Source organism: Gymnogyps californianus, chromosome 8 (genome assembly GCF_018139145.2).
Source record: "Gymnogyps californianus isolate 813 chromosome 8, ASM1813914v2, whole genome shotgun sequence".
Lineage (NCBI taxonomy): Eukaryota > Metazoa > Chordata > Aves > Accipitriformes > Cathartidae > Gymnogyps > Gymnogyps californianus.
In genome coordinates, this window is record NC_059478.1 from 20266424 (window position 1) to 20293578 (window position 27155).

At 37.4% G+C, this 27155-nt stretch overlaps 1 protein-coding gene across 3 annotated transcripts; it reads left to right on the forward strand.

Annotated features, from left to right (window-relative positions):
• SSX2IP (SSX family member 2 interacting protein) lies at window positions 1-26685 on the forward strand. 3 transcript variants are annotated; one of them, XM_050901061.1, is made up of 17 exons: window positions 1-51; window positions 363-491; window positions 6691-6738; window positions 7753-7788; window positions 8408-8541; window positions 9332-9498; window positions 9748-9948; window positions 11777-11887; window positions 13187-13322; window positions 14985-15060; window positions 15138-15309; window positions 18609-18759; window positions 20261-20397; window positions 20835-21008; window positions 23307-23418; window positions 25461-25581; window positions 25794-26685. In XM_050901061.1, exons 5-17 carry the CDS (start codon window positions 8499-8501, stop codon window positions 25873-25875), a joined length of 1683 nt encoding a protein of 560 aa, XP_050757018.1. In that variant the 5' UTR covers window positions 1-51; window positions 363-491; window positions 6691-6738; window positions 7753-7788; window positions 8408-8498; the 3' UTR covers window positions 25876-26685. The 3 variants fall into 3 exon arrangements, with proteins under 3 accessions (XP_050757018.1, XP_050757020.1, XP_050757019.1); XM_050901063.1 differs by having other exon boundaries at window positions 23307-23358; XM_050901062.1 differs by having other exon boundaries at window positions 6691-6731.
• The last annotated feature ends 470 nt before the right edge of the window (window positions 26686-27155 follow it).

Sequence of the window (27155 nt, forward strand, 5' to 3'; positions counted from 1 at the left end):
TTCCTCACCGGCGGCTCGGGAAGAGGGTTCCGCCGGGGCTGTGTCCCGCCTGTGAGGCGCGGCGGGTAACGGGCGCTCTGCGGCCGTTAGCGAGGCACGCGCGGGGGGGGGAGGAGGCGGGCGGCGCGGCCGGGGCCGGTGAGGGAGCTGGAGCTGGAGCGCGCCGCAGCGCTGAGGTACCGGGGCTGCGCTGGGCTCTGCCCTGGAGCCCGGAGTGGGGTGGCTGAGGGGAACGGCGTTTCCGCGGTCTGGGCTCGCCTTGGGGCGCTCCGTCGCCCGGGCTGGGGGAGGGCTGCGTGCGGGGGGTAGCCTCTATGGCCGCGGCGATGTTGTGGATCTTGACATGTGCTCCTCCTTGTCAGGCTCCGGCTGATCCGCAGGGACGAGGGAGAGCGAGGTTAGCGGCTTGGCTTTGCCGGCTATCCCCCCCGCTGGAAGGCCCGGCGTTTTGTTGATCTCTGTGAAGCTACAAGCGGCGGATGCTCGAAGAGGTGAGAGCCGTAAAGCTTTCTACTGAGTCAGTGAATTTGTGACGGCTCGGGTTTAGCTGGTAGTTTCATGTGATGTAAGAGTAGAGGTTCCATAAAGGATTTTGGCTTTTTCTTAAATTTTGTTTAAAAATACTTTTTTTTCCCTTTGTTTGCAGCAAAGCCCATTTCAATTTGAAGATCAAATCATAATGCAAGATCAGTTTGTATTACTGCGTCCCCTATTTAGTAGAACACTGCTGCTTTCTGTGCTGTCAATGAAATAGTTATACGGGGCTCTGTATGCTACAAAGGTATGACAGGAATTTCAGGGCAATGACTTAAAATAGGCATGTGAAGTAAAATGTGAATGTATTAGGTAAATTTTAATAGTGAACTTAGAAAGGAGACCTAGAGAAATTATTTGATACCATTGATGGAGGTTTCAGGTTATAAGTATTAAGGGGGGAAGATGTTTTTCTGGTTTTTGTGGGGGGACAGCTGTGGTACTAATAACAGTTATCGTCTGGACTGGAGAGAGCATAGGAGAGAGTAATACCAGGCTCATTGGGGTCAATATGTTGTCTCTGAAAGTGGCTGGCAGCAGATGCTAAGGAAAAGATTGTAAGTATAGGTTGGTTGTACAGCAATGCTTTTATCCGTGTATCCTCCCAGTATACTGCAGTCTGGCGCTAAAGGATTTCTGAGCAGAGGTTGTATCTCTCTTTTTAAATTTAATAGCTGCTGATGGATGTTTTTCAATGAATTGGAGCCAGTTTATATACTTAGCATTCACAGCACCTCATGGTGATGTGAGTCCACAATTTAACTGTTTTATATGGAAAAAAGGCTCCTATTTTCCAGCTTTTGTGCTGAATGTTTCGTTTTATTCTGCATAACTGTTGTGTTAAAAGAAGCAATGAATAATTATTTTCTGTACGTTTGTCCTATTTCTCTAGCTGTTTCCTCTTCTAGCTGAAAAGTCAGAGCTTATTAGTTTCTTGTATGAAAGTGTCGGTTGACCTTCTTGCACCATTTTCAGGTCTGTTCTGTCTTTTATACAGGGAAGGTTGTACCTGCGTGTGATATTTAAGCTGGGGAAGCTTAGTGTTCATACAGAGACATTATGATGATCTCTTTTCTGTCCTCTGCTCTAGTGTTCTGTTAACTGCCTGTGAGCTGTTATTTCCAGAGGACTAATCATAGTGACCCTGGGATCTCTTCCTGCATAATACCTAACTAGAGGCTGTTGGTTTAAGTACGTAGCAGAGTTGTCTTTTTCATTGTGTTAGGTTGCATTTATGAACATGGAATTTCAGCTGCTGATTTTTATCATCCATTTGCTTAGTATGAGGACAACCTTCTGCAGTTCTTGTCATTCAATCTGGGTGTTTATTTTTCTGAATAACTCTGTACAGTACATGAGCTTTCTCACTTACCTGCTCATCATCTTTTTACATTTACTGAACAACAGAGATGCCTGCACAGACCCCTTTGGGACTCTAATTTTTGTCTCTTTGGGACTTTGTATGATACACTTTCATACCCTCTCCTCACCCTTCTTTAACTTATTCTTACACTTTGCCCTTCCCCATCAATAATCAGTCATTAATAAATCCCCTGACATCTTAGTTTAAGAGCTTTTGGTAGGAAACATTGTGAAAAGCTTTTTGGAAATCCAGTTACGCTGTCTTGCCCAGGTATGTTGGTTCATTCCTTCTTCCAGAGCACTGTGGCAGACTTGTTAGGGTTCCTTCTTTCCACAGAAGGTATGCTGACATTTCACCAGTCCTATTTGTTTGCAGTTACCAAGTCTGTTCTGTGACACTTCTGTTTTGCTCAATAGAAACCTAAAATTTACATGAGAACCATTCCTTGAATTCCCTGGCAATCTTTAGAGAAATTAGTTACAGTTACCATCTTCCATTCCATGCCTGATTTAACTTACAGGTTATATGCTAGTGAAACTTGCGAGTTTCATCATTTCTGAGATCTAGAATGCTAGTTCTGGCTCTGCCCAGTAAATATTACCAACTTTAAGAACTAGTAAGGTTCTGGTTTGTTGGGTGGTTTGTTTGGTTGGTTTTTTTGTTGTTGTTGGTTTTGTTCCCCCCCGCCCTTTCTTTCTTTTAAAAAGTCATCTGCTTGCAGAGACAGCCAAGCTATAAAGTTTGGCTAAAGCTGATCTCAGGAAAAGGAGGAACTGCAGAAGACAGTTCCTGAGGTTTTCCTCTTGGGTATCTGTAACGTGGGGAGGTTTGGAATGCAAACAGAGGAATACAATTTTGAAGATTAACAAAAATAGTGCTATTGTTTAGTAATAGGAAAATGCTAATGTGAAGATCCATAGTGTTAGTTCAAAATGGGGTAGGAATTTGGGAGCCAGATAAAACATTTCCATGTGTTTCAATTTTTTCAGTGATTGCATTAACAGAATTTCAGTCATCTGTGTATGTAAAAGGTAGAGTTGAATCTTGAGGTAGTAGATCAGATTATATTCCTTGTAACCCGAGTGTTTGAGGCAAAGACCATGACAGAACAGTCATCAAACATTGAATTTCATCAGATGTGAGGGTATATTCTTGTGTGGTTATATGTGTTGAGAAGATCATTTATTTTCTTAAAACATTTATTTTCTTAAAACTCTTATTTGTTTTTAATTTGTTTGTTTTTTAAGTAAAATGGAACAGAGAAGTGTAGTTGGGATTTTCTGAGTACAATACGCTCAGAATGAAGTGGAGACTCAATACCTGCAGGCTGGGTGGTTTGACTTGCCTTTTCACATTACTTTGGACAATACTGAGAAGTTTAGTTGGAAATTTGACATTACTTAAAGCTCCCATAGAATGTGGATAAGTGGAGGGATTCCCCTACCCCCATTTTGCAGTTAATAGAATAACGATTAAATTGCCACAATCTTGTAAATGTGAGAGGAAAGATCTGGGGTCTGCTTTCATTGCAAGACTCATCATTAAAATTACAATATTAAATAAAGGTCACTAAAACTGTAATAGATTTTTAGAGGAAGGAATTCTTTCAACTATACAGTTATCACTGGATATGATGTGAATATTTTAGTGCTAATTGTAGACTGTTATTAAAACAGCTGTAGAGAGAGAATAAGTGTCAAAACTCTAGGGCGGAAATGCATAGACTTTCATGGTGATTACATGAATTAAAACAAGTATATGTCTCATGACATTATCAGGAATGTATTTGTAAACCTACAATGTCAGGACTGGAGTGTACCCTAAATTTACATAGACTGATGTGTCTTTGTGTCTATCCAGATAAAAGCCATCTGTGTGGCATCTGTGGATTACTAGACAAATGTAAAAGCTTTAAGCAGATTCACAGCTCCTTTTGGAATATAATTTTAGTAGAAGGAATCATATTGTCCTTTAAGTAAATGCTAACTATGCCCTACCCCCCCCCCCCAGTTTTACAAGTTGAAACATATACATGTCACAACTTGTAGTATTATTTGAAATATACAGAGAAGGGATGTTTGTTTGACAATTTCTGGTTGATACTGACTTTTTAAACTTTTTTCTAAGACATTGAGATATTGGAGGCAGGTAGAAACCACCACTCCAAAAATTGCCTTTCCCTATCCTCTCTACCTTGGGGGGAAAAAAGTTTTCTGGGTTACCAGATACTGCATTTCCCATTTGTGTCACACCCTGTGTAGGTTAGAGATGACCAGATGGTGTAATATGATCACAGCACAGTGCTGTGACAAGTGATTCTCTTCTGATTGTCTGAATGAGTTTCACAAACCCAGTTACAACTACTCATTTTCAAGTTTAAGCATGATATTAAGAAATTCTAAGTATGCTGTGTTGTATAAAGTTTATAATCCTACTTTTTACTGCTTGTGATCTTAGAGGTGTGATATGGTCTGAACTCAGGCTTACTTAATCAGATTTCTTTCTTGAATATTGGCACATTCATTGTCAATCCCTCCCTTGTCCCCCAAACCACAAAACAGTAATTTTAAGAACAGCTCCTTTCAGCTCTCTGGGTTTGTGAAATGTGCTATTTTTGAAGATTAATCTAAACTTGTTCTTGAAGAGAAAGATGTATTGGTGAATCATGTAGGAGGTTGTGGAACTGTAGGTTTTTGTCAAAAAATTCCCCAGGTGCCTTTCTAAGAATCAAGTTCCGGTATGTTATTACCATGACAGCTTTTTTTTTTTTTAATTTCTTTGAGTTTTTTTGTAGTTCACTTGTTCCGACAAGCACTTGAATGCCTTGGTTTGATTACTGCTTCCTTGGTATTAATCAAGCTCTCTGTGATTTTATGTAAGTATTTTGGGGAGGTGTTGTGTTTGGGGTTTTTTGTTTGTTTGGTTTTCAGATTTCTATTTGCAGTGAGATGGCTCTGCTGTTATGTTCACGCATTTGAAATGGGGTCCCAGAGGCTCATTTTTTGACAGTCCACCTAGGTCTTGTCCAGGAATTTCTTGCTTGGGACAGGAAGTGACACTGCCAATTGTCAGAATTACATCTAGCAAGAACTGGGTTGTTACAGGTTTTTGGGCAAGTCATTGAACCTGTTGGTGAAGTAACTGCAACAAATCCCTGTGTACAGAGAATGGGCACAGAAGGAAAATCATTAAGTAGTTACAGCAGTTTTGGCTGTTCAGTGGTTCTTTTCTCTCCCACCTGCAGTCAGTCACATTTTTGACATTAGTATGAGATGCTGGGAAAGAGCAAAATTTGACTTTTGCTTCCTACTGCATGTTTTCCCAACCAGGATTTGAGGAGGGGGGACACCCCCCCCCCCCAAACCACAAAACCTTCTTACTACTTTTGTTTGGTTAAAGCCTTTGTGTTAACTAGGATAGCCTAGGGAGATCCCTAAAGTACTTTTCAATCTTATGTATTATTTTATTATTCTTCCATAATTACACAAAATACTGCTTCAGAGTTACACATTTTCGTCCTCTACATTAATATGTTCCCTGGCATGTTACAGTGGTTAAAGAGAGCGTTGTAGCATACTAAACGTGAAGAGTCCCTTCTGAATACAGTCTATCTAAATTAATTTTGCATCCACACTGTCTTCATCAGGAATGCTCATCTTTAGCTCTTGCATACTTCAGTGAGGCTATTTTGAGCCCTGGTGCTCCAGAGGAACTGCCTAGAGTGCGGAGGAAATGTATCTGATGGATCTTAATCACTAGATAGCTTTAGAAGTCATGAGTAAGGTCCTGAACTGGCAGTAGAAGCCACGTGGAACTGATGAGATGATCTTAGCAGGGGACTAAAGGCTTGTAGCATTCCCTTTTGCAGCTGACATGGGATTGTCTCGTTCTGCACATCTGACTTTAATTCTAAATACAGTATGTAAAGATGATTCAAATACAAAATGCTGACCACTCCCTGAAATGATTACTGCTTCAAAGCTACTGCACTTGTTTGACACATAACAATTTAAGATACTTTGAGGTAGTGGTTTAACAGTTGAAGGAAATTTTTGAGTTTGGCACTTTCCAAATCGTGAAATTGCTGAGGGTGGCTTTTAATCTGATCTGTTAAACAGTGTGCAGCGTACTGCAGGTGGTCTTTTCAAGACAAAAGGCTCTAGAGCCTTCAAGGTTGATTAATGTGAGAAGAATATAGTTGCATTATCTGGACTTTATTGTACTGCCTATGTGTTCTTGCTTTCTCTGTCTTTGCTAGACATCCTTCTGAGCCTGAGTTTGTGTGTTAATTTTCTTTGTGTCCTCTTGTTGGTGTACCGAGGAACAGTGTGTCACTAGAGAGTAGTCTTGTTAAAGCATCTGCACTGAATGAATCTGCATGTGGCTTGCAGGGCTTAAATTTAGAGAATCATTGCATTCCCACACCTGGACTAATCCTGTTTCTGCTTCCAGTCAAACATTGTTTGGGGTGATAGATGCTGTGTCAGAATAGTATTGTCAGTGTAGAGAGACCTGTGGGTTGGTAATACTGTACATTGAGGGAATTTGGGTGATAAGATCTCATTAGGGTATGCAGCCTCTTGAAGAATAAAAGCCAGTTTGTTTGAAAGTAATGGCATATCTGAAATGTGAGTAGTATTTTTGTGGACTTTCCAATAGTCCTTAATGGAATTTATGTGTCTTGAGTTTCTTAACAATCCTTTGAAATACCTTGTTAGAATGCAGGATTGCGATGCCAGTAATGAGAATATACTTGTAGCTTAATTTGCCTTCTTTTTCCCTCACATTTGCAGGTTTCTCTATCTGATGGATCCAACAGAAACGAAACTAACATGTGAGAAGTGTGTGCTCTTAATCCTTAGTTTGACTTTGAATTCCATTTTTAAAAGCACAGTTGTTTTGGGTGGGTGAAAAAAAAGAAAGATTGCCTTGCAGATTTCTGCTGTGAAGTCAGTTCTTGTCTTTAGAATCTGAACCTTCACTTTGTTTGTTTCTGGACATCTTGGTTTTACATGGAAAAAAATTGAAAAATGTGCATAAATGAATATGGGCAGAGAGAAAGCAGAAAAACCCATTTCTTAAACAAGAACAGCCACTAGATTGTTGCATTGACTGTGTTTTTCTTGCTGCCTTACATGTACTTTCTGATATGTAATTTAGCAGTTCCAGCAAGCTTTCAACTAATCTGAGGAGTAACTGTTTACCTCTTTTCCAAATAAATTTATGAACCTGGAGAAATATTCATCCAGCTGGATATTTTATTTTCTAGTGCTGAGCATTCTGTAACATGGCGGTGCACCAGTATGATATCTTAAAGTTGGTGTTACTTTGGGCACTGTGTTCTGCGCTTTGAAGTGTTGATAAGGATTCTTACTGTCTCTGTGTTCTCAAGAGACCTTATGGATAACAGAGCACGCTTCCCCCCCCCCCCCCCCCCCTTTTTTTTTCCCCCAAATGATAGCTTTTTCCATAGTGATAAAAATACAAGGTTTTGGTGTCAGAAATTTTGAATTGCTTATCCAGAGTGCATTTATTGGAACATTAGCGGGGGATGAGGGGGAAACATCTCAGTGCTCTAAAAGTCTACAGAGTCCATCTAAAACTGACTTGAGATTTTGTTCCCAAGTGCTAATTGAAAAAAGGTGGAAAGTTTGTTTCCCTGAAGTATCATTGTTCACGTAACAGCTGATGGGTTATGCTGTCCGAATCTTAAGCATCCAAGCTGGATTTTAAGTTTCCAGCAGTGTGGTAACTCTAATGCTATTATGTGTCTTCTTACTGGGCGGTGGAGGTAGGGTGAGGGGACAATCTGTTTGTTCTTTCTTACGAGTGTGTGACTTTCCTTTGGTTTCCAGAGGGCCAGTGCTGTACTGAGTGGCTGTGCCAACAGGGTAAGGCTTCTTCTGTTTGTTTTCTTCAACAATTTTAGAGATTCTTCAAAGAAGCAAGCAACTTGCCAGGGAAAGGCAGTATAACTAAATGTATAGGTTAAGTTAAATTTAAATGGTTAAATATTTATTAGAAGATCCTTTGCCCTCTCTCTGCCAATAGATCTTCTCTAGAGCCTTTATTATCCTTCTCTTTAAGTAATAATCCCACTCAGACAGATTTATGTTAAAACTTCACCTAAGTTTATCTTAATAAAATTGCTTCCTGGTTATATGGCAGGAAAATATTCAGCATTTGGCTTGCTGTGTTTTCTCTGCTGTATGTCAGCAGAAACAACTGAGTTATCTACAGTGTGAGTCTTTATTATTTTCATGTGTGCATGGCATTTTAGCTTTAGTTAATGGGTTACAAGACTTAGTTAAGTTTAAGGCTAACTAAATATAGATAGGTTCATCATTTTTACAGCATAATATTTGCTGCGCTTACTGTCTTCCAAATGCTGTGTAAAGAAGTAGAAAAATTTCATGTGGCTCAAGTCCAATAGTCACTCTCCTGTGCCTGCTTTAACAATAGCAGCTAATACAGCTAGAAGATTAATCTAAAATGCTCTTGCTATTTTAGGAGATGCCTACGTAACGCACGTTGCCAGTAATTGTACTAAACACTTCACTGCTGAACCAGTTGCTCAGGTACCCTGCCTGTCTTTGTTGCTATGGGAGATTGGAAGACTATTGCTGTGCCAGTGCTGTCATCAGGTAAACTGGTAATATTTTGAATTTAGTGGATTTGCTAACTTTACCAGTGATGTTATAGCTGCTAAAGAGAGAGAGATTGGAGTTTTGTGCATGACATACTTGACTAGTTAAGCAGAATGTTAAATGATGTGTAGTACATACAGTGCTTTGTTTTGGATAGACCTTACAGAAATGCTGCTGTGAAATACTGCCCTTTCACACACACATATATATAAAAAAAATAAAGATTCTAAGACTTTTCAGTCACACTCTTTTTTTCAGTCATACCTTCTGGGATATGTTGCGTTTTCAGAGGTTTCTTTACTTGTTCTAAATTCTATTGCCTCATAAATTGATTACAAATTCATTGAAGGAGTAAATATTTTCTTGCCTGCTTCTACCTAGTGGAAGAGTAAATTACAGCATACACTTAATATGAATAAGGATATCACACATTCTATAAGAATTTTCACTAAATGCACAGCTTTTGCACCTGTGTTAAAATAAATAAATAATTGTGTTGTAGCAAGCCAATTAGGAAGGAAGGTTGGGCAGTTTTTTCCTTGGCAGAGGAGTAAAATTTGAAAGATATAATACCTTAAAATGTTATTGAGTCTTTAAATCTTCAGTGGAAGTTTATCCATTTTTTTTTCATTGTGAACTGTTTAATATATGTCATTCTAGATGAAATTCTAAGCTCTAGACTTGTAAATTTCTGTAAATAATAATTTGAGTAGTTGGGGATTTGATTTTTTTGTATGTGTTGTGTCCTATTCGCTCTGACTTGTTTCTTAATGTTTTTAACTTTTAGATAGCAAAAATATTTTTCAATATACCTCAGAAAAAAAGATATCTCCCCTAAGCATGAACTCACAAGTGCTACGCTTGCCACTGCCTTCATCCAAAAGCATGCACAGCTTTTTCAGTGCCTTCTGCACAGAAGAGAATATTGAACAGAGTATATCCTATCTTAATAGGGTAAGCCAGATCTTGTTTATTGGAGGTTGTGTGAAGGTGACATTAAATCAATTGTGGTAGTAAAGATTCACTGGATTAAGAAGGCTTCTTTCGCAATGCTCAGAAGCCAAAGTTGGTGGGGAATAAGATTGTCGTGTCCCGTCCCCCCCCCTTTGTCTAGGATTTAACCTGATACTGTTTCTCTCTTTTGGAGAATTGTGAGAGATTGATCCAGTTATTTATTCCTCCCCCCACCTTGTCTTTTACCAGGAATTGACAACATTGGGCTTTCCTTCTATTTATGCGGAGTCCAAAGGAAAAGAATTAAATTTAATATCTATCATAAATTGCATGAATGAATTGCTTGTACTGCAGCACAAGAACCTTCGAGCTCAGGAAGAAGTAGAAATGCAGCATCTGAAACTGGGTAGTGATATGGATCACTTACAGAACTGCTATGCTAAATTAAAGGTAGAAAACAAGATAATTCCACCAATGTTATGCAGCACTTATGTTTAACAGATACTGTACATTTTTAACAGTGAGTGCTTTTTTTTTTTCTCCCCAGTACTAATCTGCAATTGTATTTTTATGTGCATTTTTGGGTTTTTTGAAGTCTTTTTCCAGTTGAAAATTCCTTAAAGTTAACAAAATATGAATTAATGAGAGAACTGAAAACTTACTGAGAATTATGGCCTCTTTAATCAAGGAAGAGGGAAGACTGTTCGGATTGGAAGTGGTAATGCATGCTGTAGGTGAAAATGTTAAACACTTCAGTTCATACCACTCAGTATCACTTAAAAGGATATGCCCAGCTCTAAAAGATAAATTCCCAGTATAATTGTAACAAGTAGAAGTGTAGGTGGCATTTCTAGTGTGTGTCACAGGGTTGTTACTGTCTTTCTTCATATCTGTAGCTTTTTCCGTGTATTTTTTTTGTTGTTGTTGTATTCCTTGGGTAGCCGACTACAAAGTCTCCTTGTAAGAATTACTCAGAAGCTATTGTCAAAACTGAAGTTACTACGCTTTAACACAGGATAAATACATGCACAAGGCCAGTCACTGTGGAGTAGCTGATATATTGGAAGTTCACAGCCTATGCTACTTCATGGGTTCTTGTATGTGCAGTCAGTGTTGTCTTCCCCTTGATTCTGTCAAGAAAATAAATAAATAAATAAAAAATGTCAGTGCATGATTCGGGGCCTTTTAGGCTTGCTTTTCACTAGGGCTGGCCAGCACTATCTCGTTGACAAATAACTGCCGTAGGTTCTCAAAATCATAGTAGTCCTTCTGCTGAGGTTGGTCATCCATGTAGAAGCATTTTGATGTGACATTAAAAATCATGTGTAACTGCACTCATTCTTATACAAACACTTATATAGTGTTAGGTTCCAGAACACTGCAGTTACTTTTCCTAGACAAATGGCTTTAAGGTTTGTGGGGGGAGGAACTTGTTAGTACCACTTCAATCCCAGGACATTTAATTTAGCTGTCAGCTTGTAAGGTTTCTCATGCAAATTCTTTCAGATACCACGCAGCCATCCTCTTGAATTCCACTATTGTGTTACCTATATTCTGATGTGGTTTGCTTAGTTCTTATTGCTTAAATATCTCTACACATTTGTAGCTCACTACATACATGAAGAAAAAGAGCTTGTATGTAGTGTTTGGCTCTGTCATTTAAGTTGGCAATTTCAGGTTTGTTTGAGTCTCGTATTTGTGGAAAAAGATTTCTAAAATGCTAGTTTTGCATAATCTGTTATAATGAGATCATCTGTCTAGCCTTACTCTGTATATGTGAAATGTCCCGTTTGCTTTGCTATGGTCACAGTCTGCATATTTGTGTTAATAGTTCTCTTGATTATTTAACAGAAGCATTCCAGTAATACTGTAGTCCCGAAGTCATACAGGTTGCTTAGTATCCACCTCACTATCACAGTATAGATATGCTTACAGAATCCTGACTTAATGAAAAAGTAATAACTCTATAAGATAATATCTGTTAAATACCAAGCTAAATTTTTGTTTCTTGTGAGCAGGAGTGTTTCTTGTACTGGAGAATCATACTTCATGCTCCAGAAAATAGAATTAACTTGTCATTGAGAATGCAAGATCATCCCCAAAACATCAGAGATCAAATATATAGGCTAACTTGCTTCAAGTGAGGTGGTTTGGCAGTTTGGTTTGGGTGTTGTTGGTTTTGTGGTTTGTGTGTGTTGTTTTTTTTTTGGTTTGTTTTTTTTTTTTAATCCTTTGCTATTAATTCTTATTGATACTGAACTATCAACACTTTTTCTAGGAACAGCTGGAATTATCTAAAAGGGAAATAGTTGGACTTCAGGAAAGAGACAGACAACTGCAAAGCAAGAACAGAAATTTGCACCAGTTACTTAAAAATGAAAAGGATGAAGTGAGTTGTCTTGTACATTAACACAAGTCATTACATAGATATTCAATAATATGATTTTTTGCAAGGAGTCTCATAATTGTTCACTGTGAATGCTTTTTTTTGTTGGTAAATGTTGTCTCTCACCAAAGTGAAATTGACATGTTGGATATGGATAAATAGGTTCTGTAAGGGATAGGTCCAAGTTATAACAATGGTAGACAGTACTGCAGAAATGCACATGTGCAGTTTTCTGAGGCTTTCTATACTTTTCAGCATAGCTTTATCTTAGAACATTTCAAAAGACCAAAAAGTAGGAGGGGGCAACGGGATTCAGTCACATCCTCAAATGTATATGTATAGGAGCTTTTCTTTGTTTGGTTTTTTTTTGTTGTTGTTTTGGGGTTTTGTTTTTTGGTTGTGGTTTTTTTTTTTTTGTGATATTGTAGAGGAGAGCAAAAGACCAAAAAGAAGGGAGGTAGGGGGGGAACCCAGCCCAAAAGCACAGTCTCATTAAACTTCAGAGTCTTGGAAGAACCAAGATCAGAAAACACTTTGAAATCCAAGACACTACTTAGTTTGGAATTTGTTTCCAGTGTGCTCCTTCCCCCCTACTGTACTTCACATGGCTCCTAAGTTTCTGTGAGTGTTCTCAGTGTTCATAAACATATTCATACAGTTAGCAATCACAGTACTATCTGTATATAGTGAACATCCTAAAGTTCCAGCTTAAAATATTGAATGTGCTGTATGTTTGTAAGGTTAAAACTGATGATTAAAAAAAAACCCCTCAGGTATTGACAGTACAGGCCAAGAATGTGCTTTATGATATGTTTTAATGTTCTTTTAGACCAAATGGAATAGTCTGTCTTTCAGCATCCTGCTGCCCAAAAGAAGAGGAGTTTATTATTTTTTTATGTGTGAACCTAACAAGCACACTTTAGAGTTGAACTAGATCCTGAACATTAATTACTGAAACCAAAAATATGTCTTTCTCGGCTCTGTTCAGTAAAGGTGTTAAAGAAGGTTACGTGAATTGCCAGAACATGAGTTCAGTTATACCTCAGAGGAGCTATAGTATTATAATATGTTGCTTATGGTGTTGGTTTCTGCAGAAAAGAAGCTAAATTCCCTGAGATAAGTCTGAGGTCAGAATCCATGGTTTGGGAGAGTTCTCCTGATTCCTTTTGTCACTTCCTTTCACCAGAAATACAGTTTAATGGAAGTGTCATTTTGCTTCATGTATTTGTTTTGTTTTCCTGAAGAAATTTATGTGCTTATGCTTTAGTTGAAGAAATACAGTTTTTGTGGGGTTGCTTTTAGGTACAGAAGTTACAGAACATAATTTCAAGTAGAGCTACACAGTACAATCATGATATGAAGAGGAAAGAGAGAGAATATAACAAATTAAAGGAACGCTTACATCAGTTAGTCATGAACAAAAAGGACAAAAAGATAGGTAAGTAGCTCCATGAATTTTACTACAGCAAAATAGCATATTCTGTATGTTAAAAATGTTTAAATTTGGTTCTGTGTATCTTTAAAGTCAATATGGTCCTCCTCTTGAAGATCTTTATTTAGATGTTAAAATCTTACATAAAAGATTTAATATTTCATGTCAGCTGACTGTGTAAGGCTAATAAACTTTTATACTGTGTTCCATCAGATTGTTTACAAAGCACAAACCAAGATGGAGATCTTTACAAAAGGAGTGTTTTACTAGGGAGAATTACTTGGAGCTGATTCCTAAGCTAGAGCTGTGTCTCCTCTACTTTCTTGCTACTGCTACCGTCACAGGACTTCGGATAGTGTCATAAACACTGTATTATGCCCACCAGTTACAATTGGGAAGGAACACTGCATGAGCTTTTTTTCCCCCTTGAGATACTACAGTCTACTTGTGTTAACAATAAGCGATGAGAAATTTTAGAGAGGAAGTAACATAAGATAGACATAGCATCTAGTGCTATGTGAAATGAGGACAAAAGAGATCTCCTTTATCACATGAGTACTTGTATGTTGTGCTGTCCAAAAATTGTGTTCAAGATATTCATCAGTGCTGTTTAGCATGCATATAGTTTTTTGTGGTGTGTTGCTGAAAATAGGTATCAGTGCTATGTAATTGATAAAAATATCTGCACCTTTTGGTTCATATATCTGGCCTTAGAGTATTTGTATAATTTTTCTCCAGTGGAAGGGAAGTTCTGCTTTTCCTCTCTTCTCTCCTGCCACCCCCAAAACACTCGGCTGTTTGCCAACTGTAGTGCATGTTGTGTTTTAGTAAGCTGGTTTAGTTCACTAAACCAGAAGAAAACGATTCATGTTGCCAAGTAGGTTTTCTGCTGATTTAGTTTTCTGAAAGTGCTTGTGGGTAAGCCAAACCAGGTTAGGACACTGTAGCAGGAACACCTATTTTGGCTACAGAAAGTCTTTAGGTATCGTCTCAGTAATCTCTAGAAGCCTCACCTTGAGGTCAGCAAAACTTACTTGTGGCATGTTCTTGACTCCAGTTGGCTAACACTAGCTCAAGTATCAGTGAGGTCAAAATAACAGGGTTTTAAATCTAGTTACTGTTTGCTTGATAGCTAACTAGAATGGAACTTGGACCGCTAATCTGTAGTGATGCATTGTTTGGGGGTTTTTGTTGTGTGGGTGGTTTTGGTTTTGTTTTTTTTTTTTTTAATTTCAAAAGTGGACAGAGGAGTTTCTTTGTTTTGAGGAACACCTTGTGAAACATCAGGAAGTTGCTTATTCTAAACTGGAGATAAAACTGGCATTATTGCCAGAAGAGAGGTTAGAGTTGATACCTCATTGATATAAAGGCTGAAATAGGGATGAAGCTGCCATTAAGAAATGCATAAAAAAGATAAGACAGGATGAGAATACATCCCTCTGAGTTTCCAAACACAAAAATTGTCTTCTTTCCTTGATTATCTTATTCTTACTTTGTTAAGCAGGGCAATGTGTTTTCATATGGGTCTGAAGATTGAGGGGGATATTTGGGTAATGTGGTCTCTTGACAATAACTACATGTAAATGCAAATAGGTTAATGCAATGTCATCTGAATATTTATATATTTGCATGTTGTTTCACGCTTTGAAATATCCTTTTCATTTGTAGCTATGGAAGTTCTAAATTATGTTGGTAGAGCTGATGGGAAGAGAGGTGCATGGAGGACTGATAAGACAGAAGCCAGGTAGTTGTCTTAGAACAGCATTAATTGAAGCATATATTATGGCTATTATGTTGTTACTGTAAGATTTCTTCTTCCAGAAATGAAGAAGAAATGTACAAAGTTCTGCTAAGTGATTATGAACAACGCCAAAAACAGCTTTTAGTGGAAAATGCTGAGCTGAAAAAAGTTCTTCAGCAAATGAAGAAAGAGATTATTTCACTTCTCCCACCACAGAAACAGAAACCTAAAGAAAGGTCTGAAGATGGGCCAGTAAGTATTCTTCAGTTAAAATTAAATCTGTGTGGTAGTTTGGTATAGTGCTGGAGTAATTTGATCATTAAGGAAAAAAAAAGCTAAACTTCTTGTGGAACTTGCAGTGGATTGCACATCTTGTACTGTGCTTGAAATTCACCCATGTTTAAATGTTCTACTGTCTGTGAACAATACCCAGTGTATTCTTCCCAGTCAGTCAATGGAAAGCTTGAAAGTATACTTTGAAATAATTTTAAATGCAGTAGGTACCTGTATGTAATTCTATATAATGATGCATTTTGGATTTTGTCTGCCTTCCATAGTAAGATGTTGGTGCTAGCTTTCAAGGTGCTTCAGGCTTCCCATAAAATCCATGGGGGTGGAGGAAATGTAATTAGGGTGTGCTCCTATAGTACGTGGGTTAGAGTAGCTGTTAGTTCCTTTTACAGAGCTGCTGGTATGTTCAAGGAAAATGTTTAATTTCCAAGTAAAATGGTCTGTGGGGTTTTTTGTTTGTTTGTTTCCAGGTTTTAAGTATTTCTTTATTTACACAGATACTTTGTTTTTATGGAACAGCACACTGCACATTCATTGTTTATCAGAGAGTTTGTTTATTCCTTTTGCTGATTCCTTGCTAGAAGTTGCAGTTCTGTTTTGATGTCAGAGTGAAGTAGGGAATAATCTAGAAGGTTAACTGAGCTTTCTCTTAGCAATAAGAGAAAGAGTATCCCTGGGCAGAAGAAAGAGTTGAAATACAGAAAACAGGCATAAAGGCTAGATTCCAGGAATCATTCAAGATTGATCGTGTACTAGTAATAGGATATTAAGAGAATATGGATACTCTCCAGAACAAAGTATGAAGTATGTCCTGTTACAGTAAATAGTACATGTTAGTACATAAGAATGTGTAGATGGAGCCCTCCGGAGTGTGCTGTTTCTGTGGAATCCAGTACTTGCCATTTCAGAAGGTCCCCTGTCCTGCTGAAGTTGCTGTACTACTTCCTTTATTTCTGAGCCATCTCAGGTGCCTTTGTACAGGCCCAGAATGCGCTGTGTACAGGCCCTAGAAAAGCACTAGACTCTCTCTGGCCACTTCTTTGTAAGATGTGAATAAACTCTTTTTAACTTCACTGAATGACTTGCCCCCTATACCATACAGAATGACTCCCCTGTGTGTTTAGTGAAGTAGTCAGTAATGTGCAGTGTGTTTACCTTAAAAGTTCATCATGTAGGAAATCATTACTAATTATTACTATAGCTCAGCAACAAGAAGTTGATCTTCAGTAATGGGTGTCGAGTGTAATTTATAGTATAAAGCATAATCGGGTACCGGTTCTGTAAATGGTCCTTCTGCTTTTAGGATTCCAGTGAGGCCAGGAGTGTTTGGTACAAACTTGAGTGCACTGGTGAAAATCCAGCTGAGGAAATGGGGTCTTTGTGATCTCGCACATTGAAACAAACTTGAGGAAAAACTGGCACTTAGTGCTCTGAAATTCACCATTCTTGGGTGATTAGACAAGTATTTGTTAACTGTTGTAGCATTAATAAACTACTAACAAAATATTAAAAGCCTGCACTGAAACTTCTGATTAGTTCTCTTGTAATAGTACTAATTAACCAAATTAAGCAGAACAACTACTTACTAGACAACAGTAATTTCTATTAGCAGGATAATAATAGAAGTACTTAGCAGATGCAAGTCTCAAGTGGAGTTATTTCAGCAGGGTTGTAGGGTAGTGTGGGGGTTTTGGTTTGTTGTGTGGGGGGTTAGTTGTTTTGGTTTGGTGTTTTTTTCCATTTAATCTATTTCATGCCTTCTCTAATTTCATGCCACTCTAGAACTGGAGATAGTTTTTGTCATGATAGGGACACTGCTTTTTTTTTTTTTTTTTTACATTTGTCAAATTAATATAAACAGGAAGAATGTTGCCAAAAATTATGGTTTTGCAGAAATAAATTATGTATCTAAGACTTAGTCTATCCCACAATGTGTATTTTACATGGATTAGGTTTTTGTTTAGAAGTACTGGTTTGCTTTGTGAATGTCAGAAAATAAATTTCTATTTAAAACATTGTGTCTGATAGTTCATGCTGTTTGTGGCTCTTTTAACATTTTGGTATGAAATCTGAACTCTTATTGAATCCCTTGCAGAATAAAAAAAACCCTGAACTTTGCAATTCTACTTAGAAATGCTAATTCATATTAATTCTTAGAAGGAAACATATACCTTGGAGTGTGGCAGCTAGTGATGTAGTCGCATCATTTATCATTTTTCTTCCCATCACAAAATAACAGCCATGAAACCAGCCAGACTGTCATATTATCACAGCACTGTCCAGAGACCTACTCCAGACTGGGTTTTCATTGTGTTAGCGTATATAAATATAAGTAAAGCAATAAGATGTTTCTTTATGAAGTGACATAAAACTCTTCAACCAACCAACCAAAAAAACCCCCCAAAACTGAAACAAAACAAACAAACCAAAAACCTGCTTTTTTTTACAGCTGTTGTTTTGCTCCTTAAGATCTCCTGTGATCCAGGTTTGAAAGCAAATGCTTACTGCATATGTAAATGAATTACTTTGATGCCTTTGGACTTCCTGGTTTTGTACTTCCCATCCCATTTTTAGTATCTACTTGTAGATAAAGGGGATTGTATAGAATGGTTTAGATGCTTGAGAAGAGTGGTATTCATACCAGGTATTCAAACGGCTATAGCTTTTCAATTTAAATCTACTAAATTGTCCTGGGCTAGTCTTCTCTCGACCATTTAGACTTTATGTCTTAGCTTTTTGAGATAGCATTCAGGTTTGATGTTTGAACAGTAGTGTAAAATGGGAGAGGGAGGTGTTAGTTCCACTCTACCTTCAGTGTGTTGTGGGGTTTTTTTATCATGGAGAAAAATATGGGAGGGACAAATTACTTAATTCTCAACAGGAGAAAATCTTTGTCTTAAGTCCTGTTCGTGCTGCGTAGTGAGTTTATGGGCAGCTACTGCTTAAGTTTGACAGCAGAACTCAGCTGTCTGAACTTCTCTAGCTTGAAGATGTGTGAGAGTGAGTGAGTCCTGCTAGCTGATACTTTCTCTCTGTGGTGGGGTTCTGGGGACTGCCAGGTCACTTCTGTCTCTTCAGCATTATGCTCTCTGGGAACTGAACTCCCTGACAGTCAAATTTCCCTGGATGGAAAAATCTTTCCTGTATGTAAGGGTCTTCCTTATCTTCAGTAAATTAAATCCATATACATATTTAAATAAACAAATACACGTATTTGGAGCAGTGGAGTGGTTTGTAGCTTCTTGTTTCTGCTTCTACAGGTGCTGTCAGACCTGGAGGAAGATATTGGAGAGTTAAATAAAGAGAATATGTGGGAACTGTCTTGTGAAACTGTGCGAGAGCAGCTTACCAACAGCATTAGAAAACAATGGAGAATGTTGAAAAATCATGTTGAAAAGCTGGATAACCAAGGTGATGTTTAATTGTATTACATGTACATATAAAATGCTACTGATAATTCCATTTGGTATCGTGCTCTTAGGATTTGCTTTACTGACTGTCTAAGCTAAAAGGAAGCTAAAATGGAAGGAATTGTGACCGGGCAGACTTTCTGAAAGGGCTTGAGACTGGCATTTTTCTGTGTGAGTTTTAATTGTAGATAGTTAGGGAAGCAATTGCATACTAAGCCTGTTATCATGAGAAAGGACACAATTATAGTTTGACACAGTAAACAGCAACTTTCTGCAGAAATAATTATTTTTCTTTTGAAAGTACATGCCCCGTAGTAATGTTTGTTGCCTTTCCCCACCTTTTTGAGATGTTCAAGTAATGCAGATGTAACAATTTGAAGTAATTGGATGCAAAATATGTAAATCCTTCTCAAGAGTCTAGGTTTGCCACATCCATACCTCTGAGGCTTCTTGCAGCATTCTAAAGTGAACTGGCTGATGGTATGGTGCCAGACTCTCATCATTTCCAGCTGTTAAACAGCATTAAAAGACAGCTAAAAATATATAAAATTCTTTCCTAGTATTATTTTCCCATGCAAGCAAATGCTGCTGCTACCACAGGGATGTTTGCAGTCAAGAATAAGACTGAGAAGGTCACACATGCAATTGCAAATAAAAGAGCAGATGGTCTATGAGAATATGTTTATACCATAGAAAGGACTTTAAGAACACTTGTTCTGAGTAATACTTGATTTGGTGTAACTAACTGAAAAAATAGTTATGAACATCAGGAAAAATTTTTCATGTATTTGCTGTTTTCTTGGAGTCACCTTTTTGTTTTTTGGATTTATAGAGATGACGATAGTCTAGTCCTTTAGGATTCAATCAAACAGTGGCATCAGGGGATCAAAACTTGGCTCATTACAATCATTGTGATAGCTATGCATGAAATTAAATAAAGTAGTATGTAGTTATACAAAACACATTTTATTCCTCTCTAATTCATTCCCTTACTGGGATGAAAATGTGCACACAATGTTTGTTAGCTGTTTCTCCTTCACAGGACTTGAAGGAAAAGGCTTTCTTTTTATATCTGTGATAAATATAGTTACTGTCATATTTTTATGAACACACAAGCTCTTCAAAAATCGGCTCAGAAGAAGAGGCTAACAGCATGTCAGTGAAAAGAAGTCTTCAGTTGTCTTGATTTTTCTTTTAAATAAGTGCTGAAACAAGTGGGTGTTTTGTGACACTTATGGCAGTGCAGACACTTGGTTTACCTTGGAGAATGTGAAACAGCTATGTTTTCATTGCTATTTTTTTCTGAACTGGATTTTGTGCATAATTACATGTGTAGCACCAATTCTGCATCTCTTGTCTCCAATAGAAGTGCTTTTGAATACACTGTGTATCTGTCTTTCAGGATGAAACAAATACAGTCTAAAACCTTTTGCTATTGCTCTGAGTCCCTGATGTGAGGGATTTTTTTGTTTTGTTTTTAAGTAGCTTTTTTCCCCCCTTAGTGTCACGTGTACATTCAGAAGCTTTGAATGAAAAAGATGTCATTTCAAGAGAAGACCATGAGCTGGAAACTGAAAAGCTAGAGTTAGAGATTCAGCAGTGTAAAGAAATGATCAAAACTCAGCAACAGCTCTTACAGGTAGTAGGCTTTAATTTTTCTTATTTTTCTCAACTGAATCTAAGCTTTTTTGGTTTTTAATGTGCCACCTTTCTCACCTCTGAGCCTTTCTCCATTCTTTGATAATGCTTTTTAAATAAAATATCTTAATGGTTGGTCCAAGTATAGGTGTGCTAGTAGATTGGTTAGTAATTTAATGAGCTTGTAATCCTGGTAGGAATAATTTTGGGGGATAAACAAAGGTGAGGAAGGCTGATGAGGTCAGCTGCCTGAACAGAGACTTTTTGCTTGCCATCTGAAACTGTGCCCCCACCAGCCACCAAGTTGATACTTACTACGTTTTTTCCATATTAAACTTCAACCATTTTTCTGGTAAAACTGAAGCTGTGGAAATACTGCACCTCTTAACAGTCGCTCCCAAATTAATGTTTGTGTCTTTTGTTGCTTTGTATCTGCAGCAGCAGCTTATGTCTCCATGTGATGATGACACCACTCTGTTACTACAGGACTGCTATTTGTTGGAAGAAAGAGAGCGTCTTCAGGAAGAATGGAGACTATTTCAAGAACAAAAAAAGAATTTTGAGAAGGAACGAAGAAGTTTTACAGAAGCTGCTATTAGATTAGGACTTGAGGTATTAGAAAAGTGGAAAGGCATTAGAAAAGGGAACTCCTATGGAAGATGGGTTACAATTGTTAAGTAGTTTTACTGTTATACACACTGAAGTGCAGCCATCCAACAATATCTGTTTGCTAACATCTATAGAGAAAGATCATTCCCATACTGTATAAAACATATGTTTGGTCATCATAGGAGATCATTCTGTTAGCATTTCAAAAAAGTTTTTCGATTGTATTAGAAAATACAGTTGCTGCAACTGGAATGACCCATTTTGCCTCAGCTTTTGAAATATCTAAGTACTTCCAAAAATCAGTCCACTCATTCACTAAATCCATTATTAGATGCTGCTGCAGTTTGGTTTCCTATGAAAGCAAGGCCTATGCAAATTTCAGTCAGATTTGGCTGCAGGGTTGAATTCTCAAAGGTACTCGATTCCTAAACTTTTGTGAAAACCAGTGAATATTGCAGAAACGCAAAGTTACTGCTGCGTTTCCCTTAGCAGGGTCATTATCTGTTCTGTTCTTGTAGTTAAGCCGGCCAGTAAGCACACATACTGGAAAGCAGTCAGGGTGGATGTGTCTCTAAATGAGCTCTAGCATGTGTGTCCTTTGAGTCTAGCCAATAGTTAGGGCCAAGAACATGAAGGGGCTTACAAGTTTAGCAGGGAAAGGAGGTCACAATGATGTGGTCGTGAAACTATGATGGTACATAGTTGAAGGTACTGATGGTTCAGCCGTTGAAGGAAAAAAGAAATGGACTTTAGATTTATTGCTTACAGAACTGCTTGATTTGACATGCAGAGGAGAAAGTTGGAGTGGGATGTGACTAAAATTTATAAAACTGTGGATTCAGTTGGTCAGATGAAAGCAGTACTGTTGTTCACCAAATCCCTCAAGATTAGGACTAGAGGGAACTCACAGAAACTGCTTGAAATTAAGTCTAAAACATCCAGAAAAGTACGTTTTTATATATCAGGTAGTTGACTTCTGGATTTTGCTGCCACAGGAAATTGTGAAGGCAATCAATACCAGCAGGTTCAAAAAGCAGTTACCTAAGCTCATGAACAGCACATCCACAGATGGATACTAAAAGGGAGGGACAAGAGGGTGCCTTCCAACATCTCTAATCAAATGACTTTTAGGGCTGGCAACCTCTGAGGGAATGCACTGCAGAAAGTGGCCAGGTTTGTGTGATCTCATAAATAGCATCTCTTGTGGCCACTGTTGGAGACAGAATACTGAGCTAGATGGACAACTTCTCTGACTCAAGGCAGCTTTTTTTTTATTCTTATGCTGTAAAATTTATTGTAAAGAACATAAAATACTTTAGATTTTTCTTGAGATACTGGCACAACAGTAGTTCACTTGGTGACAAATATTGACTCAGACCACTACATATAGATATGTGTTCTTCAACTTTTACATTTAATTTTATTTGCATTTTAATGAGTTCGTTAATTTCATGTTGGACCTTGAATTTGGCTTTAAAAGTCTTGAGTGATAATGAATGATAATTGTTTGTCCAGAAATGTTTAGGACTACATTGTAGCATAAGCATAACTACCCATGCTTCTGCTTGTTAAAATGCTTAAGTATGAAAAGAGAAGCAATGCTGTAAGCTTTGTAGGTGTTTGTGAAAGTTTGCATTGGAGTTCAGCTTGCTTTTATTTTCTACTGACGTAGTAGAAATAATTTTATATAATGGTGATGTCCTGTTTCACTGATGGTTTTTGGAGATGAAATAGCTTGTTGCTTGATTCCAGAGCCATTGGATCTTTTGGAGGTTGTCTTTTAGCCATTATTTTCCTTTTCTGTGCTCAGAGTGATTGGAAAATGAAACAACCCCTTTCTTCCTCCCACAGTTTTGGATGGAAGTAATCAGTGCTATTTTCAATGTCATTTTTATCTGTTTAGGAGAAGGCTCAGGGTTGATGTTTAAGCAGTAATCCTTACTGGCAGCTGCCCAGAAGTGAGGGCTACCTCCAAGAGGTAGTAGCTACACTGAGGGGGAAGGGGAGCATAGGAGGCGGTGATAGGGGATTGTGTCACTGGAGTGGAGAACAGTAAAATGAAAAGATTAGTCAGATCTCTGTGAAAAAAACCTGTGGGATTTGGCTTGTAAATAAATACCTCCTCAGCTAATCCTTGTTGGATTCAAAAGCTTGCTCACATGACTGTAATTCTGTGTTAAACTGCTGACTCTCCTTAATTACATGGACATGTTACAACTTTTGCTTTCTTAGATAGAAGCATCAATTTAATGTGGACTAAGCTTGTTCCTGTGGTCATAAGTGTAAACTCTCTTTTCCTAGAGAAAGGCATTTGAAGAAGATAGAGGAGCGTGGCTGAAGCAACAGTTCTTAAGTATGTCTACTGATTACAAGCACTCTGAAAATGTGACAACTCCAAGTGCCTTCTTAGGAAGCAAGTATTTGGTTCAAATTATGTTCTTGTAATGTGTTTCTCTTTCCCCCTTTCAACTAGAAGATGCAAATATGAACAAAACTTATTAAAAACCCAAAACTTCCCAAGACAAATTTTACCATGTATCTGTATGCCTCTACCTGTCAGGGTAACTGATGGCTCAAAATCTCCTTTTAAAAAGGGAATCGTGATAACTCCCTCCCTGATAATTACTTACGTAGTGAATTTGTATTTGTGAAGCGATCTGGTGAATGTCAAGCACCTGACAGCACAGCTGTTAAGAACAGGGTACTTTTAGAATTATTAAATTAAATGTGGGCATATTAATTGCTAAGGCAGTTGAAGAAATCATGACCTATAGAGATCTGTATAGATTAGAAACAAGTTTTGGAAACGAGCATCATAATGTGGTGATGGCAGCATTAATTATTTGAGATGAGGTAATATTAAACATGCGTACACATACATATTCAGTAAAAAAAGAATCCTTTAGGAAAAGAAATAGTGAAAAGAGCATAATGATAACGAAAATAAAGTTAAGCAATAAACAACTGAATCTTAAAATTCAAATCTTCATAAAGGAATAAATTCTTCAGAAAAGATAATGAAAATATGGCTATATGACATATAGGTTGGAATATTGTTTTTATTGAAAGTATTTTTTTACTTCCTTTCTTCTACAATTTTTTTTTTTCTTTCAAGTTGGTAAGTTTATTTCCCATGCCCTCATGCCTGAATATGCATGTGCAGTGTTTTGGTCTTCACTGCTGAGCCTTTAATACTTTCTAAGGGGTGGGGGGGGTGGGGGGGTGAGACAAAAAAAAAAGGGACAGGGGAGGAAAAAGTAACAACAATCTCTGTTAAATAGATTCTTGTTGTGGCAGCCAACATTTAAAGATAAACCTGTGAAACATCTGGCAAGTAAAGATAGCTTGAATTTGTAGTCTTGTTAGATAAAGTAGCCTGCCTCGCGTATTCTGGGTTCTCCTTGTTTCTCCTCTGTGCAATTCCTGTAGCGCTTCTGTAAGTGTGAAATGAAATGATCTCCCACAGTAGGAAAACTTTTAGGAACAGAATTGAGATTTTTTTAGCTGTTGCTCATGGAGAATGACTTGATTTAGTGATCTGTAAGCAACTTAAGATCTGTTTAACATTCATTGTACACTAAAGCTTTTGATTTGTAATTGCCTTTTTCCAAATTCTAGTGTTTCTGGATGTATTTAATGTCATATTTTCTCTTCTAAATGGCATTCTTCAATCTTATGATCCAGTAGCTTAAGATTAGGATATAGTAATAAAAACAAAAATATGTCTGCCACACAGAGAATCATACTCCCTTTGATTGTTACTCCACAGGTTATCATTAGAATTGTTTTAACGTTAACTTTTCCTTTTTCACAACACTTGTCCAAAAGTTCTTAATTTTGTAGTGCTATGATGAATACTGTAGAATACAGAATCATTCTATTTTTTTCCACTTCATGTGAAAGCTTTGAAATCTAAATGTGAGGAAGAGTTAGTGGGGATTGATCTGCCAAGTTTGGCCATGTCTTTCAATTGACTTCAGTGATGGTTAAGTTCATATAAATGCTAAGGCATCTAACTTACTGCTTTTAATTTTTTTTTTCTATACTCTGACAAGTTTGCAAGTTCTCATGTTGGTGTTAATTACTGTTTATGCATGCTGGAGAAGTTTTTACTTAAGGAGTAAAAAAGCTTTATCAATTGTAAAGCGAGAAACTTTGTTTGAGCGACTTCAAACTTGACTTCAATATGACTACTTGCAGTGGTGGTTGGGTATGTAAATGCTTCACTTTCAAATTTAGAATCCTAATTTTAACATAACTTCATGGAATAGCATTAAGTGTACTTACAAAAATTTTATCTATAAGATAAAAGATCTGTAACAATAAGATTTATTATTATAGACATGCTGTAAGATGTTTGGTGTGGTTTTTTTAAAGCAGAAGGCATAAAGAACCAAGTCCTTCAAATGTCTTTGGTTGTGCTGTAGTTTAACTGATGATATGTTTATCTCTTAGGTTCTGACCAAGACAATCGGTTAGTGAAATCTACATCTCAGCAAAGAAAACCTCACTGTATGTTGAGTGGTCCTGTTTCAGCAGAACCTTGCCAGACATCTCAGTATATGACACGTAACAGGTATCTGAAATGATGTTGCAGATGGTTATTTTTATAGTGCTAAACTCTAGGTAGAGCACAGAGACTAAGTTGTGATAACTTACAGAAAGCCTAACTTAAGGCTTATGATTGATATATAGCAAAACCTATTAAACATTGTAACATAAAACCAGTATTGTGTTTCTATTTGAAGCATAATTTATTTGCATTGTAGCATTCTCTTTTTTTCCCAGTTCCAGTGCTGCATCAAAAAAACCTGCTGGAGACAGCAAGCCGAATCAGTGGGTGGAAGGTGACAAAGAAGAAACCGAGTAATGCACAAAGTCACGGGCAGACTCTGGAGCTGGCACTCTGCTATGTAGAAACTTGCACATAGAACACCTGCCTTAGACTTCCTAGGGTTGCCTGCTGGGTTTTTTGTTAGAGATTTGTTCATAAACTTATCCTTCTAAAGTGAAACAGAATGCTGTGAGTTTGATCATTCTTCTAGAGGATTATGTGGTGATCTGAATTGTGGCGTTGTGCGTATGTGTGTGCACATGGCTTTTATTTTTTAGACCATTTTTTGCCTCTTTTTCTTGCAACTCTTGAAAGAAGATAATTTAAAAATATAAAAAAGCTTTGATATTTTTCTAGTAACAGAAGCTCTGATTCTGTGAATGAAGCAATGGTCTGCAACTTTTGACTGTAACGAAATATTGGATCCTAATGTTACCTTTCATCACAGGCAGAGATAGCACTTTTAGAAATTGTTTAATTATTGGAAACATTCATTTGTCTCAAGTGTAACTGGCATTAAAACTTCTTTTGCCTCAACTTGAATGTACAGTATACTGTAGATTTTTAACAAAACAGGTTCTATATTTATTGTGTGATTTGAAAATACCTCTTTGATATTTCAGATGACTTAAAGCGCAAAATCTTTATATATTTGTAAATAGATAAAGTGATTATGCTGAGAAACCATGAAATGAAACACATGCATACATAATATTATTTTACATGACATTTTAAATTGTTTTATAGTGATACTCAGTTTACAGATGCATTAGGACTTTCAATGGTTCAGTCAGGAGCCAAATTATTTCAAAGGTGAACAATAAATGTGTAATTCTATTCTAAGAAACCCTGGTTCTGTGTTTTGTGTGCACTAGACCTTTAAACTGTCACGGTTGTAGGGCTGTACACTATGTCAACAAATCTGATGCTGGTTTTGTATTTTGTTTGTTTTTCCCTTTAATTGACTCCAGGATCATCTTTGGTGTAGTCTTTGGGAAAACTGTTTTGTTTATAATGTAATAAAAATAGCCAAGTAGAGGTAAGATGTTTCAAAGTCTCCGTCACCTGACTCAGAGCATGCACTTTTCCTTGCCCATTACAAATCCATCTCGTCTCTTGTTGGGTTTTCATGCATCTGTGAACGCATGTGTATAGTGCTGATCCTAGTGTAATTGACCCTTTGGAGGATGTCTAAGAAACTTCTGCCTTTCTCAGGGTCATAGGAAGGAAATTAACTCTGAAGCTTCGAATCCTTCACTGAAAATGCATTGCTGCTCTGCCTGTTATCTTCAGAATTGGATGTAATGGAGTGATTG